The sequence below is a fragment of the Ornithorhynchus anatinus genome, chromosome 2 (assembly GCF_004115215.2).
Source record: "Ornithorhynchus anatinus isolate Pmale09 chromosome 2, mOrnAna1.pri.v4, whole genome shotgun sequence".
NCBI classification, from domain to species: domain Eukaryota; kingdom Metazoa; phylum Chordata; class Mammalia; order Monotremata; family Ornithorhynchidae; genus Ornithorhynchus; species Ornithorhynchus anatinus.
The window spans coordinates 162,137,388-162,157,004 of NC_041729.1; the positions used below are offsets into that span (position 1 = coordinate 162,137,388).

The 19,617-nt window shown below is 45.8% G+C and overlaps 1 protein-coding gene across 1 annotated transcript in view; it reads left to right on the forward strand.

Moving 5' to 3' along the window:
- Positions 1–19,617, forward strand: part of ITPR2 (inositol 1,4,5-trisphosphate receptor type 2) — a 428,831-nt gene that overhangs the window by 177,763 nt on the left and 231,451 nt on the right. The window contains exons 24-26 of the mRNA XM_029057432.2: positions 194–251; positions 1,789–1,954; positions 9,571–9,744. Coding sequence (XP_028913265.1) covers positions 194–251; positions 1,789–1,954; positions 9,571–9,744 — 398 coding nt within the window. The remainder of the gene's footprint in view (positions 1–193; positions 252–1,788; positions 1,955–9,570; positions 9,745–19,617) is intronic.

A 19,617-nucleotide genomic window follows, 5' to 3' on the forward strand; every position in this document is an offset into this window, starting at 1 on the left:
CTGATTACCTTGTATCTACCCCAGGGCTTAGAACACTGCCTGCCATATGGTAAGCGCTTAACAAATACCATAAAAAGTACTTGAGGAATCTATGTGTTACTCTATTTTTCTTTGTTTATTGTATGCTATTTTACCCTAAGGAACAAGAAGGAACTAAGGGTCACTCACTTCCCTCTGCCTTCTTTCTCTCTAGCCATCGTTCCAGATATTGATGAGATCGCAGCCCAGGCGGAGACTATGTTTGCTGGAAGGTATGTTTATCAGAGGTTTTATATTTTTGCTTACTGGGGTAAGAAATAGCCTTATTCTGATTTCTGTTTAAGAATAATAATATTCATTTATTCATTCAATCTTATTTATTGAGCGCTTACTGTGTGCAGAGCATTGTACTAAGTGCTGGGAAAGTACAATTCGGCAAAAGATATAATAGTAATGATGGCATTTGGCAATTACTATATGCCAAGCACTGTTCTCAACAGTGGGGTAGATACAGGGTATTCACTTTGTCCCACGTGGGGCTCACAGTCAATCCCCATTTTACAGATGTGGTAAATAAGGCACAGAGAAGTGAAGTGATTTGCCCAAAGTCACCCAGCTGACAAGTGGTGGAGCTGGGATTAGAACCCATGGCCTCTGACTCTCAAGCCCGTGCTTTTTCCACTAAGCCATGCTGCTTCTCTGTTATTTATTCATGCTTCTCTACATAGACTTTGCGCTTCTATTTCTCTAGGATTTTCCATTATTATACAGTCCAACTCCTAAAATTTTGTTCTGTAGCCAATGTCAGAGATTTTCTGTGGGTCGGGTATAGAGGACATGAGGAGGGGAGATAAGGCTCTTCTTATTGCCTGCTGTGTGACCTTGGGTAAGTTACTTAACTTGTCTGGGCCTAAATGACACTGGTTAAGTGCTTACTATGTGCCAAACTCTGTACTAAGCAGCTCAGTATAGTGCTCTGCACCCAGTAAGCGCTCATAAATAAATTGAATAAATGAATAAATGAACATAGTAAGCGTATAACAAATACCACAGTTCTCTGTAAAATGGGGATTAAGACTGAGAGCCCCATGTGACAAGCTAATCAGGTTGGACACAGTCCCTGTCCCACATGCGGCTCACAGTCTTAATCCCCATTTTGCAGATTGAGGGAACTGAGGCCTAGAGAAGTGAAGTGACTTGCCCAAGGTCACAAAGCAAATGGGTGATGGAGCAAGGATTATTATTATTATTATTATAACAGTATTTGCTAAGTGCTTACTATGTGGCAGGCACTGTAATTAATAATGTTCGTGTTTGTTAAGCACTTAATATGTGCAGAGCACTGTTCTAAGCACTGGGGTAGATACAGGGTAATCAGGTTGTCCCACGTGAGGCTCACAGTTAATCCCCATTTTACAGATGAGGTAACTGAGGCACAGAGAAGGTAAGTGACTTGCCCACAGTCACACAGCTGACAAGTGTCAGAGCCGGGATTTGAACTCATGACCTCTGACTCCAAAGCCCGGGCTCTTTCCACTGAGCCATGCTGCTTCTCAATTACTCGGATGGATTCAAGCAAATGAGGTTGGACACCTTCCCTTTCCCACGTGGGGCTCACCATCTCAATCCCCATTTTCCAGATGAGAAGCGAAGCGATTTGCCCATGGGGCGGAGCCAGGATTAGAACCCAGACCCTTCTGCCTCCCAGGCCCGTGCTATATCCACTAGGCCCATGCTTCTTCTCTGTTTCTTGGGGAGCCTGTAACTTAGAATTTCCATGTCTGGTGGTGTTCTCGGTTGGTCCGACAGAAAGGAGAAGAATCCGGTGCAGTTGGACGACGAAGGCGGCAGGAGTTTTTTGAGAGTCCTCATTCACCTGATCATGCACGACTACCCGCCTTTGCTGTCAGGGGCCCTGCAGCTGCTGTTTAAACACTTCAGCCAAAGAGCCGAAGTCCTGCAGGCGTTTAAACAGGTGAGATTCAGGAACGCCCTCAGAAACCTGCAGGAGCCCAGACCGCTGATGTCGATGCGCTTTTGATGTTGGTGATGGTGGGGTTTGGTCAGCGCTTACTACATGTCGACCACTGTTCTAAGCGCTGGGGTAGCTAACAGCTAATCAGGTCGAACACAGTCCCTGTCCTACATGGGGCTCACAGTCTTGATCCCCATTTTACAGATGAGGTCACCGAGTCACAGAGAAGTTCATTCTTTCAGTCGTATTTATTAAGTGCTTTCTGTGTGCAAGGTACTGTACTAAGCACTTGGGAGAGTACAAAACAATCATAAATAGATGCATTCCCTGCCCTTACACATTAGTTTACAGACTTACATCCGAGTTTACAGACTAGAAATGAGCTTACAATCTAGGGTGACGTGACTTGCCCAAGGTCACACGGCAGACAGGTGGAGGATCCCGGATTAGAACCCAGGTCCTTCTGACTCTCAGGCTCGGGCTCTATCTACTAGGCCTGTCCACTGGGTGGATAGGACGTGAACTCGTACCAAATGGAACATGGGGATTGGCAAAGGGTTTGGGCCCAAACCCAGTGATCAGTCAGTCTGTCAGTGGTGTTTATTCAATCATTCAGTGGTATTTGTTGAGCACTTACTATGTACTAAGCGCTTGGGAGAGTACACTATAACAGCTGAGAAGCAGCATGGCTTAGTGGAAAGAATCAACGAACCTGGGTTCTAATCTGGCTCTACCAATTTGTCGCTGGGTCACCTTGGGAAAGTCACTTAAATTCTCTGCACCTCAGTTTCCTCAGTTGTAAAAAGGGGATTCTACCCCTGTTCTCCCTCTTACTTTAGTCGGTGAGCCCTCATGTGGGACAGGGACTAGATCCGACCCGATTAACTTTGTACTTACTCTGAGGTTGTTGTGGGCAGGGAATGTCACTGTTGATTGTTGTATTGTACTTTCTGAAATGCTCAGTACAGTGCTCTGCACATAGTAAGTGTTTAATAAATAGGATTGAATGAACGACCTACCTCAGAGTCCATAGTCGTACTTATTAAGCACTTACTATGTACAGAGCGATGTACTAAGCGCTTGGAAGAGTACTCTACAGCAGTAAACAGTGACATTCCCTTCCCACGACAAACTCACAGTCTAGACGGGGCATAGTGGAGACAGACATCAATAAAAATAAATAAAATTACAGACATATACATATATATATCTGTAATTTTATTTTTATATATATACATATAAATATATTTATATATATAAGTGCTGTGGGGCTGGGAGGGGGGAAAAGGAAAGGGAGCAAGTCAGGGTGACGCAGAAAGGAGTGGGAGATGAGGAAAAGTGGGGCTTAGGAAAGGTCTCTAGGAGGAGATGGGCCCTCAGTAAGGCTTTGAAGACAGGGTGAATCATTGTGTGCGGGATTTAAGGAGGGAGGGCCTTCCAGGCCAGAGGCAGGATGTGGGCCAGCAGACGGCAGCGGACAGGTGAGATGGAGGCCCAGTGAGAAGTTTGGCATTAGAGGAGCGAAGTGTGAGGGCTGGGTTGCAGAAGAGAGAAGTGACGTGATGTAGGAGGGGCCCAGGTGATGGACAGCTTTAAAGCCAATGGTGAGGAGGTTTTGTTTGATACGGAAGTGGATGGGCAGTCACTGGAGTTTTTTGAGGCGTGGGTGACATGTCCTGAACCTTTTTGTAGAAAAATGATCTGGACAGCAGAGTAATAATAATAATAATGATGGCATTTGTTAAGTACTTACTATATGCAAAGCACTGTTCTAAGCTGGGGAGGATGTAAGGCGATCAGATTGTCCCATGTGGGGCTCACAGGCTTCATCCCCATTTTACAGATGGGGTAACTGAGGCCCAGAGAAGTTAAAAGTGACTTGCCCAAAGTCACACAGCTGACAAGTGGCTCAATCTGGATTTGAACCTATGACCTTGGTCTCCCAAGCCCTGGCTCTTTCCACTGAGCCACACTGCTTCTCGGAGTGAAGTATGAACTGGAGTGGGGAGAGACAGGAAGCTGGGAGGCCAGCAAGGAGGCTGTTGGAGTAATCTCGGCGGGATAGGATCAGTGATTGTATTAATGTAATTGCAGTCACTTCACTTCTCTGGGCCTCAGTTCCCTCATCTGTAGAATGGGGATTGAGACTGTGTGCCCCACGTGTGACAGGGACTGTATCCAACCTGATTTGTTTAAATCCACCCCAGTGCTTAGTACAGTGCCTGGCACGTAATAAGCGCTTAACAAATACCATGATTATGATGATGATGATGATGATTATTACAATACAACAGAATTAGCAGAAGCATTTTTCCCCCTGCCGTCAATGAACTCACCATCTAGAGGACCTGTCTATTAACTCAGTTGTACTCTCACTTAGTAGAGTGATCTGCGCAGAGTAACCACTCAATAAATCCGATTGATGGATTGATTGATTGAGATTGTAAGCTGTTTGTGGGCAGGGAATGTCACTGTTTATTGTTGTATTGTGCTTTCCCAAGCACTTAGTATAGTGTTCTGCACACAGTAAGCGTTGAGTAAATACAATCGAATGAATAAATAATGCCCCTTATAATTCAGTCTTTTCCCCACATTCCCCCAAGATAGGTACTGAGCAGCCCTTTCTATCAGCATGAGTAGAGATTGCTAAGCATATTAGGCTTGAGATAAAAGCCTGGCTCTGAGGAGAACTAAAAAAAGCCCCTAAGGCCTGAAGGAAAATAGTGTAACAAACACCCTCCCTTGTGAAGGGTTTGAAACTTCTTCCATTTGTCATTCAGATATTGATCTTTCTCATACCAGAAGGTAAATTCTTTCTCTCCCCACAGGCTGTCATTTGCATAAACATTTGCATGACACTTAATTGGCATTTTCCTAAACCTCCAAACTTTTTTTCCTCCTCCTCTTTCCATTTTTTTTCCATCCCAGTCCACTAAGTTTTATTTCTCCAAGTCCAGCTCCCTCACTGGAGAGCCAGGCCACAGAGTGGAAATGACAGCAGGCATCCATTGGCAGTGTTGCTGCTTCCCTCTTAAAGAGGAAAAGTAATTCCTTCCTTCCGTCTCCTCGCCCCGCTTCGATTTTCTGTTCCCAATTCTCATTTTGAGCAGGAAGCAGAAAGAAATACACTCACCTCTGCTGGAACGTGGGTTTTCAAAAGGTTCTGGGCTAGAAAGGGAGCAGAGTTGCGACATTGTGCGTCTGATTGGGAGCAGTGTGATGCAGCCTATGCAGAAACGTTTGTGTTCATGTGTGTAGGGGTGGAGAAGTGAGAATATTGCCGCAGTTAGCATGGGCTTCTGCCAGAGACATCTCCTGCATCCTAAACCAATTTTTCCATAGTATATCCTGAGGGATTAGTGTGTGCAAAACACTAGGCTAGAAGCAGTGTGGCCTAATGGATAGAGCCTAGGCCTGGGAGTCAAAAATACCTGGGTTCTAATTCCGGCTCTGCCACTCATCTGCTGTGTGACCTTGGGCGAGTCAGTTCACTTCCCTGGGCCTTAGTTCCCTCGTCTGTAAAATGGGGATTAAGAGTGTGAGCCTCATGTGGGACAAGACCTGTGTCCAACCTGATTAACTTGTATCTACCCCAGCACCTTGAAAAGTGTTTGGCACATAGTAAGTGCTTAACAAGTGCCATAATAATTATCATTATTATTATGCTAGGTGCTTGGGGGAAGAAGCAGCGTGGCGCAGTGGAAAGAGCACGGGCTTTGGAGTCAGGGCTCATGATTTCGAATCCCAGCTCTGCCACTTGTCAGCTGTGTGACTGTGGGCAAGTCACTTAACTTCTCTGTGCCTCAGTTCCCTCGTCTGTAAAATGGGGATTAAGACTGTGATCCCCACGTGGGACAACCTGATTCCCCTGTGTTTACCCCAGCGCTTAGAACAGTGCTCTGCACATAGTAAGCGCTTAACAAATACCAACATTATTATTATTATTATTATTATATGTGGATAGGGAATGTGTCTGCTACTTCATTAATTCATTCGAGAAGCAGCGTGGCATAGTGGAAAGAGCATGGGCATGGGAGTCAGAGGATGTGGGTTCTAATTCCAGCTCCACCACTCATCTGCTGTGTGATCTTGGACAAGCCACTTAACATCTCTGTGCCTCAGTTCCCTCCTCTATAAAATGAGGATTAAGATTGTGAGCCCAACGTGGGACAACCTGATTACCTTGTATCAACCCTCGTGCTTAGAACAGTGCTTGGCACATACTAAGTGCTTAACAAATACCATCATTATTATTAATTATTGCTATTCGGTTGCATTTATTGAGCACTTATCTATTCAGTCAATTGTATTTGTTGAATGCTCATTGTGTGCAAAGCACTATATTAAGCATTTGGGAAAGTACAATATAAATATAGTTCTGATGCATTGTACTCTCCCAAGTGCTTAGTACAGTGCTCTGCACATAATGAGCACTCAATAAATACGATTGATGGATTGAATACAATAGAATTAGTAGACATGTTCCCTGCCCTCAAGGAGTTTACAAGTTATAGCAGGGGAGACGGACACCACAGCATCTTACAGGTGGGAGAAAGAAGGAACATGGATGATGGATGTGAGTTAGGTCAAGGTTCAATCCTCATTTCTCTCTCCATTTCTGGCTACTCAGTCAATCAGTTGATGGTATTTATTGAGTGCTTACTGTGCGCAGAGCACTATACTAAGTAATTAATGAATCAGTCGATATCTTTTGAGTGCCTACTTAGTGCAGTACACTATACTAAGAAATTAATCGATGGTATTTTATTGAGTGCTTACTGTGTGCAGAACACTATACTAAGCAATTACTCAATCGATGGTATTTTATTGAGTGCTTACTGTGTGCAGAGCACTATATCAAGCAATTAATCAATTGATGGTATTTATCGAGTTCTTACTGGGGCAGAGCACTATACTAAGCAATTAATCAATGGTATTTTATTGAGTGCTTTCTGTGTGCAGGACACTATACCAAGAAGTGAATCAATTGATTGTATTTATTGAGTGCTTACTGTGTGCAGAGCACTATATCAAGCAATTAATTAATTGATGGCATTTATTGAGTGCTTACTGTGTGCAAAGCACTATACTAAGCAATTAATCAATCAGTGGTATTTTATTGAGTGCTTTCTGTGTGCAGGACACTATACCAAGCAATAAATCAATTGATGGTATTTTTTGAGTGCTTACTATGTGCAGAGCACTATACTAAGCAATTGATCAAGAAGTGGTATTTATTAAGTGCTTACTGTGAGCAGAGCACTGTTCTAAATGCTTAGGAGAATGTATTGCAAGAGACTAGGTTAACACGTTCCCTGCACATGAAGAGCTTACAGTGTATAGAGGGAGACAGACATTGAAATAAGTTATGGATATATACATAAGTGTTGTGGGGCTGAGTTTGGGGTGAATATCCAGTGTTCAAAGGTCACAGACCAAAGTGCATAGGTGACACAGAAGGGAGAGGGAGTAGGGGGAATGAGGGCTTATTTATTCATTCATTCAATCATATTTATTGAGCACTTACCATATGCAGAGCACTGTTCTAAGCACTTGGAAAGTACAATTCAACAATAAAGAGAGACAATCCCTGCCCACAGTGGGCTTACAATCTAGAAGGGGAGAGGCAGGGATCAATAGCATCAATATAAATAAATATAATTATAGATAATATATACATCAAAACAAGTAAACAGGCATTCATATAGAGTTATAGATATATACATATACAAACAAGTGCTGTGGGGTGGGGAGGGGAGGTAGAGTGAAGGGAGTGAGTCGGGGTATTGGGGAGGGGAAGGGGAGCTGAGGAAAAAGGGGGGCTTAGTCTGGGAAGGCCTCTTGGAGGAGATGAGCCTTCAGTAGGGCTTTGAAGGGGAGAAGTGTGATAGTTTAGCAGAGTTGAGGAGGGAGGGCATTCCAGGCCAGAGGTAGGATGTGGGCCAGGGGTCGACGGCAGGACAGGCAAGAACGAGGCCCAGGGAGAAGGTGAGTGGCGGCAGAGGAGCAGAGTGTGTGGGCTGGGCTGGAGAAGGAGAGAAGGGAGATGAGGTAAGAGGGGGCAAGGGGAAAGAGAGCTCTGAAGCCAATAGTGGGGAGTTTTTGCTTGATATGGAGGTTGATAGGCAACCACTGGAGATTTGGAAAGGCCTCTTGGAGGAGATGGGATTTTAATAATGATTTGAAGGTGGGAAGTGTGGTAGTCTTTTGTATATGAAGAGGGAATTCTGGGCCAGAGGTCAGACGTGGGCAAGAGGTCAGTGGTGGGAGAGATGGGATTGAGGTACAGTGAATAGGTTGGTTGTAGTGGAGTGAAGTGTGTGGGCTGGGATGGAGTAGGAAATCAGGGAGAGTAGGAAATCAGGGAGTAGAGGAGAAAGGGGGCAAGGGGATTGAGTGCTTCATAGCCGACGATGAGGAGTTTCTGTTTGATGCGGGGATGGATGGGCAGCCACTGGAGGTTCTTGAGGAGTGAGAAAACAAGGCCCGAACGCTTCTGTAGAAAAATGATTCGGACAGCAGACTGAAGTATAGACTGGAGTGGGGAGAGACAGGAGGCTGGGAGGTCAGCAAGGAGGATGATGCAGTAAGCCAGGCGGGCTGGGAGAAGTGCTGGGATTAACATGGTAGCAGTTTGGATGGAGAGGAAAAGGCGGGTTTTAGCAATGTTGTAAAGGTTGAAATGACAGGATTTGGTGGCATATTGAATACGTCGGATGGATGAGAGGGAGGAGTTGAGGGTAACTCCAAGGCAAAGACAAACTCAAGCTGGCCAGAGTTGGCAAGTAGCAGCTAAAAGGCCTGAAGAGATAAGAGAAGGTTGGCAGAAGAGAGACGTGGCTGAACATACTGTCATAGAATAAATAGCATTTATTGAGTGCCATCCAAAACCATTCTTCAGGGAGAAGTCTATTCAAATAATGGAATTCTCATGATTTCTTGTTCCCCTCCCTCCCCCCCACCCCAAGAATTTCGTTGAGGTGGGAGAGACCCCTCCTGCAGGTAATTAAAATATTTTCCCACTCCCTTCTGCTTTGCCCTGACTTTCTCCCTTTATTTATCCTTCCCTTCTAGCCCCACACCTCTTATGTCCATATTTGTCATTTATTCTATTCACGTCTGTCTCCCTCTCTAGACTGTAAGCTCATTATGGGCAGGGAATGTGTCTGCTTATTTTTCTATTGTACGCTTCCAAGTGCTTAATACAGTGGTCTGCACACAGTAAGAGCTCAATAAATATGATTGAATCAATGAATGATTATATACATATGCGTGTGTATACATATATGATATTTGTTAAGTACTTACTATGTGTCAACTACTGTCCTGAGCACTGGGGTGGATACAAGGTAATCAGGTTGGACACAGTCCTTGTTCCACTTGGGGCTCAAAGTCTTAATCTTCGTTTTACAAATGAGGTAACTAAGGCACAGAGAAGTGAAATGACTTCCCCAAAGTCACACAGCAGACAAGAAGCAGAGCCAGGATTAGAATCCAGGTCTTCTGACTCCTGGGCCTGGGCTCTTTCCACTAGGGAACACTACTTCTCAGCTCTACCCTCCCGCATGCGCAGGAGACTCAGGAAAAATTAAGATGTGAAATCATCCTCTTTGCAGGTGCAGCTTTTAGTGTCTAATCAGGATGTGGACAACTACAAGCAAATCAAAGCTGACCTGGACCAGCTGAGGCTGACCGTGGAGAAATCCGAGCTGTGGGTGGAAAAGAACAGCAGCTATGAAAGCGGCGAGATGGGCGAAAATCAAGGGAAAGGTTGTGAAGAGCCCCTGGAGGTTTGTTGCCTTATTGCCAATGATAATGACCAGAGTTGGGAACGTTAACAATCATTCATCCATTCGGTTGTATTTAGTGAGCCGGAGATTTTTCCCTAGGCATACTGCTGGGAAAGATGGGAGAGGGAGGAGAGGAGAGGGACTGGAAGGGGGCAGGGGAGATTTTTGGGAGATCACACCTGATAGTGAGCGCTTACTGTGTGTAAAGCACTGTACTAAGTACTTGGGAAGGTACAGTACAACAACAAACAGACCCATTCCTTGCCCACAACAAGCTCACAGTCTAGAGGGGGAGACAGATGTTAATATACATAAATAAATAATTACAGATATATCTGCAGATGGAGGTGGGGCATTTTGGGAGAAATAATAATAATAATGTTGATATTTGTTAAGTGCTTACTCTGTGCAGAGCACTGTTCTAAGTGCTGAGGTAGACACAAGGTCATCACTTTGTCCCACCTGAGGCAGATAAGGTAACTGAGGCACAGGGAAGTTAAGTGACTTGCCCACAGTCACACAGCTGCCAAGTGGCAGAGCCGGGATTCGAACCTGTGATCTCTGCCTCCCAAGCCCGTGCTCTGAGAGATATGTCCATGATGTCGCTATGGGTCAGAGAGGACGCGACAGCATAGACAAGACAAGATAGATAAAAACATATGTGCTGTGGGATGGGAGGGAGGATGATTGAAGGGAGCAAGTCAGGGCGACGCAGAAGGAAATGGGAGAAGAGCAGTGGAGGGTTTAGTCGGAAAAGGCTTTTTGGAGAAAATGTGCCTTCAATAAGGCTTTGAAGTGAGGGAGAGCAATTACCTGTCTGATATGAGGAAGGAGGGCGTCCCAGGCCAGAGGCAGGACGTGGGTGAGAAGTCGACGGCGAGATAGGTGAGATTGAGGTACAATAAGGTTAGCATTAGAGATGTGAAGTATGTGGGCTGGGTTGTAGTAGGAGAGTAGCTAGGTGAGGTAGGAGGGGACTAGGAGACGGACTGCTTTCAAGCCAACGGTGAGGAGTTTCTGTTTGATGTGGAGGTGGACGGGCGACAACTGGAGTTTCTTGAGAAGTGGGGAGACCGTGGTCTGAATATTTATGAAGGAAAATGATCCAGATAGCAGAATGGAATATGGATTGGAATGGGGAGAGACAGGAGGACAGGGAGGTCAGCGAGGAGGCTGATAAAATAATTCAGGCAGGCTGAGACAGGTAATAATAATTATAATAATGTTGGTATTTGTTAAGTGCTTACTATGTGCAGAGCACTGTTCTAAGCGCTGGGGTAGATACAGGGTAATCAGGTTGTCCCACGTGAGGCTCACAGTCTTAATCCCCATTTTACAGATGAGGTAACTGAGGCACAAAGAAGTGAAGTCACTTGCCCACAGTCACCCAGCTGACAAGGGGCAGAGTCGGGATTCGAACCCATGACCTCTAACTCCCAAGCTTGGGCTCTTCCCACTGAGCCACGCTGCTTGAATTAACATCTTAGCATTTTGGATGGAGAGGAAGGGGAAGATTATGGCCATGTTGTGAAGATAGAACTGACAAGATTTAGTGATTGTTTGAATATGTGGGTGGAGCGAGAGAGAGGAGTCAAGGATAATGTCAAGGTTCTGGGCTTGTGAGACAGGAAGGATGGTGGTGCCATCAATAATGAGGGGAAAGTGAGTGGACAGACAGGTTTGGATGGGAAGATAAGTTCAGTTTTAGCCATATCTCTAGACTGTGAGTTTGTTGTGGGCAGAGAATATGTCTGTTGTTATATTGTATCCTCTCTCGCCCCACTCCAGTCTATTCTTCACTCAGCTGCCCGGCTCATCTTCCTGCAGAAACGATCTGGGCATGTCACTCCCCTTCTTGAACACCTCCAGTGGTTGCCTATCAACCTCCGCTCCAAACAAAAACTCCTGACTCTAGCCTTCGAGGCTCTACATCACCTCGCCCCTTCCTACCTCTCCTCCCTTCTCTCTTTCTACCGCCCACCCCGCACGCTCTGCTCCTCCGCCGCCCACCTCCTCACCGTCCCTCGGTCTCGCCCATCCCGCCGTCGACCCCCGGGCCACGTCCTCCCGGGGTCCCGGAACGCCCTCCCTCCTCACCTCCGCCAAACTGATTCTCTTCCCCTCTTCAAAACCCTACTTAAAACTCACCTCCTCCAAGAGGCCTTCCCAGACTGAGCTCCTCTTCCCCCTCTACTCCCTCTGCCACCCCCCCTTCACCTCTCCACAGTTTAACCCTTCTTTCCCCCCATTTCCCTCTGCTCCTCCCCCTCTCCCTTCCCATCCCCTCAACACTGTACTCGTCCGCTCGACTGTATATATTTTCATTACCCTATTCATTTTGTTAATGAAATGTACATCGCCTTGATTCTATTTAGTTGCCATTGTTTTCGAGATGTTCTTCCCCTTGACTCTATTTATCGCCATTGTTCTCGTTTGTCCGTCTCCCCCGATTAGACCGTTAGCCCGTCAAGCGGCAGGGACAGTCTCTATCCGTTGCCGACTTGTTCATTCCAAGCGCTTAGTACAGTGCTCTGCACATAGTAAGCGCTCAATAAATGCTATTGAATGAATGAATTGTACTCTCTCATGTGCTTAGTACACAGTAAGCGCCCAACAATTGCAGTTGGATGTATGAGTGAATGAAGTTTGAGGTGACGGGAGGACATCCAAGAAGAGATGTCTTGAAGGCAGGAGGAAATGCGAGACTGCAGAAAGGGAGAGAGATTGGTTCATTCATTCATTCAATCATATTTATTAAGTGCTTACTATGTGCAGAGCACTGTACTAAGCTCTTGGAAAAGTACAATACAGCAATAAACAGTGACTGTCCCTGCCCACACCGAGCTCACGATCTGTAATGGGGGAGACAGATATCAATACAAATAAATAAAATGACAGATATGTACATAATTGTTGTGGGGCTGGGGAGCAGGTGGGCAGGGGGAAGAGTAAAGGGAGCAAGTCAGGGTGATGCAGAGGGGAGTGGGAGATGATGAAGAGTAGGGATTAGTCAGGGAAGCCCTCTTAGAGGAGATGTTTCTTCAGTAACGCTTTGACGTGGGGGAGAGTCATTGTCTGTGGGATTTCCGGAGGGAGGGAGTTCCAGGCCAAAGGCAGGACGTGGGCCAGGGGTTGACGGCGAGACAGGCGAGATGGAGGCACAGCGAGAAGGTTAGCACTAGAGGAATGAAGTGTGCAGGCTGGATTGGAAAAGAAGCACGTTGAGGTGGGGGTGGTAAGATGATAGACTGCTTTAAAGCCAATGATGCAGAGTTTTTGTTTGATATGGATGTGGATGGATAGCCACTGGAGATTTTTGAGTAGGGGGGTGACGTTTTTGTAGAAAGATGATCCGGGCAGCTGAGTGAAGCATGGACTGGAGTGGGGAGGTTGGGAGGTCAGCAGGGAGGCTAATGCAGTCATCTAGGTGAGATAGGATGAGTGATTGTATTAACGTGGGATCAGGGTTGGAGATGTAGATTTGGGTGTCGAAGCTGTGTGAGCGAATGAGTTTTCCAAGAGAGTAGATGTAGATGGAGAATTAAAGGGGACCCAGGACTGAACCTTGAGGGACCCCACAGTTAGGGGTTGGGAGGCAGAGGAGGTGACCGTGAAAGATTTTGAGAATGAGCGGCTAGAGAAGGAGAACCAGAAGAATGCATTTTCCCGTGAAGCTGATTTTGGATAGTGTGTCAGGAGAAGGGGGTGGTCCACAATGTCAAAGGCAGCTGAGCGGTTGAGGAGGATTGGGATGGAGTAGAGGCCACTGGATTTGGCAAGAAGATGATCACCCGTGACCTTTGAGAGGGCGGTTTCTGTGGAGTGAAGGGGATGGAAGCCAGATTGGAAGAGGTCAAAGAGAGAATTGGAGGAGAGAAACTTGAGGCAACGGGTGTAGACACCTCTCTAAAGGAGTTTGGAGAGAAATGGTAGGTGGGAGTTGGGGCGATAACTGGAGGGAGGCATAGGGTCAAGGGAGGGTTCATTCATTCATTCATTCAATTGTATTTATTAAGCACTTACTGTGTGCAGAGCACTGTACTAAGCACTTGGAATGTGGCTCAGTGGAAAGAGCCTGGACTTGGGAGTCAGAGGTCATGGGTTCGAATCCCAGCTCTGCCACTTGTCAGCTATGTGATTGTGGGCAAGACACAACTGCTCTGTGCCTCAGTTACCTCATCTGTAAAATGGGGATTAACTGTGAGTCTCACGTGGGACAACATAATTACTCTGTATCTACCCTAGCGCTTAGAAAAGTGCTCTGCACATAGTAAGTGCTTAACAAATACCAACATTATAATTATTATCTGTAAAATGGGGATTAACTGTGAGCCTCACGTGGGACAACCTGATTACTCTGTATCTACCCCAGCGCTTAGAACAGTGCTCTGCACATAGTAAGCACTTAACAAATGCCAACATTATTATTATTATTATTATTATTACAATGCAGCAACAAAGACAATCTGCCCAACAACAGGCTCACGGTCTAAAAGGTTGCTTTAGGATGGGGAAGTAGTGGCATTTTTAAAAACAGTGCAGAAAAAAAGCCATTGGAGAGTGAACAGTTGAATCCCGAGACTGCTCTCTCTAAGGTCACCCATGACCTCCTTCTTTCCAAAATCCAATGGCTCCTACTCCATTCTAATCCTCCTTGACCTCTCTGCTGCCTTTGACACTGTCGACCATCCCCTCCTCCTCCATACCTTATCTCACCTTGGCTTCACGGACTCTGTCCTCTCCCGGTTCTCCTTTTACCTCTCTGGCCGGTCATTTTCGGTCTCCTTCGCTGGAGCCTCCTCCCCCTCCCATCCCTTAACTGTCGGAGTTCCTCAAGGGTCAGTTGAGGCTTCAAGGCTCTCCATCACCTTGCCCCTTCCTACCTCTCCTCCCTTCTCTCTTTCTACCGCCCACCCCGCACGCTCCGCTCCTCTGCCGCCCACCTCCTCACCGTCCCTCGGTCTCGCCTATCCCGCCGTCGACCCCCGGGTCATGTCCTCCCGCGGTCCCGGGACGCCCTCCCTCCTCACCTCCGCCGAACTGATTCTCTTTCCCTCTTCAAAACCCTACTTAAAAATCACCTCCTCCAACAGGCGTTCCCAGACTGAGCTCCTCTTCCCCCTCTACTCCCTCTGCCATCCCCCCTTTACCTCTCCGCAGCTAAAGCCTCATTTTCCCCTTTTCCCTCTGCTCCTCCACCTCTCCCTTCCCATCCCCACAGCACCGTACTCATCCGCTCAACTGTATATATTTTCGTTACCCTATTTATTTTGTTAATGAATTGTACATCGCCTTGATTCTATTTAGTTGCCATTGTTTTTACGAGATGTTCTACCCCTTGACGCTGTTTATTGCCATTGTTCTCGTCTGTCCGTCTCCCCCGATTAGACCGTAAGCCCGTCAAACAGCAGGGACTGTCTCTATCTGTTGCCGACTTGTTCATCCCAAGCGCTTAGTACAGTGCTCTGCACATAGTAAGCGCTCAATAAATACTATTGAATGAATGAAAAGAAGGGAGGGTGCAAGTGTTTCAATGAGATGCGAAGCAATGGGGTCCAATGCGCAGGTGGAGGGAGTGGATTTTGAGAAAAGGCAGGAGATTTTCCGTAGACATACTGCTGGGAAAGATGGGAGAGTTGAAGAAGGGGCAGGAGAAGAGATGGATTGGAAGGGGGCAGGGGAGATTTTCAGGAGATCACGCCTGATAGTGTCAGTTTATTTACTGCGTACTGACTTGCATGCAGAGTATTGGATTGAGTGCTTGGAGAAAGGACAATATAAGAGAGTGGGTAGACAAGTTCCCTGGCCATTGTGAGTATTCCATACAGAAATCAATCAATCGATGGTAAATTTTATCACTGTGGTATTTGCTAAGCACTTACTGTGTGCCAGGCATCGTTGTAAGCATTGGGGCAGACATAAGATAATCAGGTTGGACACAGTCCCTAGCCTGAATAGAGCTCACAGTCTCAATCCCCATTTTTCAGATGAGGGAACTGAGGCCCAGAGAAGCGAAGTGACTCACCCAAGGTCACGCAGCAGACAAGTGGTGGAGGTGGGATTAGAACCCAGGCCTGGGAGTCAGAAGAACCTGGGTTCTAATCTACTATTCATTTTCATTCATTCAGTTGTATTTATTGAGCACTTACTATGCAGAGCACTGTGCTAAGTGCTTGGAAAGTACAATTCAGCAATAAAGAGAGACAATTCCTGCCCACACTGGGCTTACAGTCTAGAAGGAGCCTCGCTGCTTCTCTGTGTATTGAGCACTTATTGTGTGCAGAGCTTAGATCTAAGCTTTTGGGAGAGTACACTCTAATAGAATAGAGTAGACGTGTTCCTTGTCCATAACGAGCATTAGCAGAGTAATAATTAACCTGGGTTATGGGTTTATCAGGACATGGGGGAAGTGTCGTTGGTGAGCCCATTTTTCTTTCTTCCACAGACTCCTTTTTCTCTGTGGGTCAAGAACAACTCTATATTCCTAGGTCTACACGTGTGTACTTCTACATTCTGCCTATCTTATTCATTCACTTAGAGCTCATATCTCTACACTGAACACATTGTGTAGTAAGAAGCAGCATGAGGTGAGGTAGGAGGGGACAGGGTGATTAAGTATTTTTACCTGTGTGCTCTTTCCCAGTACTTAGTTCAGTGCTCCGCACACAGTAAGCGCTTTCTACCAGTAGAGTTGGTAGACACAATTCCTGCTGTCAAAAATCTTATAGCCTGGGGAATACAGACATCAAAATGATTTCCTGAGAGGAGAAGCCATGGAGTATAAGGATCCAGACATAATAATAGTAATAATAATAATCATGGTATTTGAAAAGTACTTACCATGTGCCAGGCCTTGTATTAAGCATTCATTCATTCAGTCATATTTATTGAGTACTTAGGGTGTGCAGAGCATAGATCTAAGCACTTAGAAAGTACAATTCAGCAATAGAGACAGTCCCTGCCCAAACTGGGCTCACAGTCCAGAAGGACGGAGACAGACCTAAAAACAAGTAAACAGGTATTAATATAAATAAATAGAATTATAGGTATAGACACATCAAAACAATAAGCAGGCATTAAGTAAATAGAATTATAGATTGGTGCATATATACACAGGTGCTGTGGGGCGAGGAGGGAGGGTAGAGCAAATGGAGTGAGTCGAAGTGATGGGGAGGGGAGGGAGAGCTGAGGAAAAGAGGGGGCTTAGTCTGGGAAGGCCTCATGGAGGAGGCGAGCCTTTAGTAGGGCTTTGAAGGGGGAAAGTGTGATTTTTGGAGGATTTGAGGAGGTAGGGCGTTCCAGGCCAGAGGTAGGACATGGGCCAGGGGTCGACAGCAGGACAGGTGAGAACGAGGTGCAGTGAGAAGCACTGGGGTGAATACAAGCAAATTGGGTTGGACACAGTCCCTGACCCTCATGGGGCTCACAGTCTTCACCCCCATTTTACAGATGAGGTAACTGAGTAACTGAGACACCGAGAAGTGAAGTGACTTACCCAAGGTCACACAGCAGGCAAGTGGTGGAGCTGGGATTAGAACCCATGAGCTTCTGACTCCCAGGTCCGAGCTCTATCCACTATGCCATGCTGCTTCTCATATGCTTCTCAAGTGCTCAGACATAAGTGCTGTGGGGAACGCTAAAGGCCCCTTTGTAGGCCAGTGACTTAAAGGAGTCAGGAGGGTTGAGTTCTAATGTGAACTCCACCACTTGCCTGCTCTGTGACCTTGGGTAAGTCACTTCACTTCTCTGAGCCTCAGCTTCCTTATCTGAATGGTGGGTGTTCAAATACCCATTCTTCTTCCCCCTAGGGCTTTGAACCCCTCATGGGACATGGCCTGGGTCGAACTCGATGACTTTGTCTCTACCCCATGGCCTAATAGAGCACTTAGCACATAGTAAGCACTTCACAAATACCACAATTACTATCGTTATTAAAAATTCATCACAGCTAGTGGTATGGACACTCTTCCTTCTTTCTTTTTCTCCTGTACTTGAAAAGGCTTCCTCTAAGACTCTTTGCCATTTCATTTGTTTGGTGACATTACCTAGCTGGTCTCTGAAATAGACAGTGCTTCTATTTAGTTTAATTGGGTTTCATCTGGCCACAGTGTAGTTCTCACCCTAGTGAATTAAGACTGAAATAACAAAATCCTTAAAAAACCAAACAACTTTCATTTTCATTGAGTTTATTCCCCTATCCTTCTAAGTGTTTCCTTGTTTCCTAAATGGACCAGGCCTTTGGTCATGACATCCAGGGTTGTCATGGAAACGAAACAGCCTCAATGGACTAAAGGGCCCCTTTCTCTCTACCTTAAAATTCTGCAGATGGTTATTGTGGCTCACTCTTTCTGTTTCAATTATGTTTCACCCCAGCTGGGTTAAAAATCTCTTTCAAACTGCCTAGAGTCCAAACAGCCTGCAAAATTTTCATCAGCCTTTCCCAACCCTGCCAGCTTTATTTTGCCTTGTTTTTTAATGGTATTTCTAAAGCACTTACTATGTGTCAAACACAGTTCTAAGCGCTGGGGTGAATACTAATGAATTATGTTGGACGCAGTCCCTGTCTAACATGGGGCTCACAGTATAAGTAAGAGGGAGAACAGTAGAACTGAGGCACAGAGAAGTGAAATGACTGGCCCAAGGTCACACAGCAAGCACTTGGTAGTGTCAGGATTAGAACTCGGGTCCTCTGATTCCCTGGCCTGGGCTCTTTCCACTTGGCCTCGCTGCTTATTAGTTTTAATAATAATAATTATGGTAATAGTAATAAAAATAATTGTATTTCTTGTTAAGCACTTACTATGTGCCAAGCACTGTTCTAAGCGTAGGAAGATACAAGTTAATTGGGTCGGACACAGTCTGTGTCCCAAATGGGGCTCACACTCTTAATTCCCATTTAGAGCTGAGGGAACTGCAGTGCAAAGAAGTGAAGTGATTTGTCCAAGGTTACACACAGACAGGTCACAAAAGAGATACGTGGTAGAGCCAGGATTAGAACCCAGGCCTTTCTGACTCCCAGGCCTATTCTCTATGCAGTAAGCCATGCTGACTCCTAGATGACTTGCCATCTTAATGAATTTGAAAACATGGGGATTAAAAAATAGTTCTCAGGAATGGGGTGGGGCATTTTTCTCTTCTTTAAGCTTTTCCTAGGTCGATAAAAGAAAATTTCTAGTGGATGTGGTGCCAATGTTGAGGCATTTGTTGGCTTTGTGGTTGTTAGGTGTATGCTGGCCACTGCCTTGGGCCATTTTGAACTCTCCCAAGAGCTTAGTGCGATGCTTTGCACACAGCAAGCGCTCAGTGAATAGGATTGAATGAGTGAATGAATGAATAAGAGCCTTCCCTCTCTTGCAAAGAAAGTGGGATGAATTTGGGTGTAGAAATGTCCCCGGATGCAGCACTAATTTAGGATTGTCTTGTGGTTCAGAGGCAGACTTGCTGAAGGGGAAATTGGAACCTGAGTGTGTCATTAAAAGAATCTCTTGCACGTCTGCTCTCTTTGACCATGAAAACCTAAAAAGATTCATTCGTTGGTATTTATTGACTGTACTAAGCACTTGGGAGAGTATTAATATGACAAACACATTCCCTGCCCAGAACTAGTTTACAGTCTAGATGGGGAGGCAGACATTCAAATAAATGAATACAAATAAATAAGTTACAGATGTATACATAAGTCCCTCTAGACTCTAAGCTCATTGTGGCAGGGAATGTGTCTGTTTATTGTTGATCTGTACTCTCCCAAGTGCTTAGTACAGTGCTCTGCACACAGTAAGCGCTCAATAAATACCACTGAATGAATGCTGTGTGACAGGGAGGGGGGATTAATAGGGGGTGCAAGTCAGGGTGATGCAGAGGGAGTGGGAGATG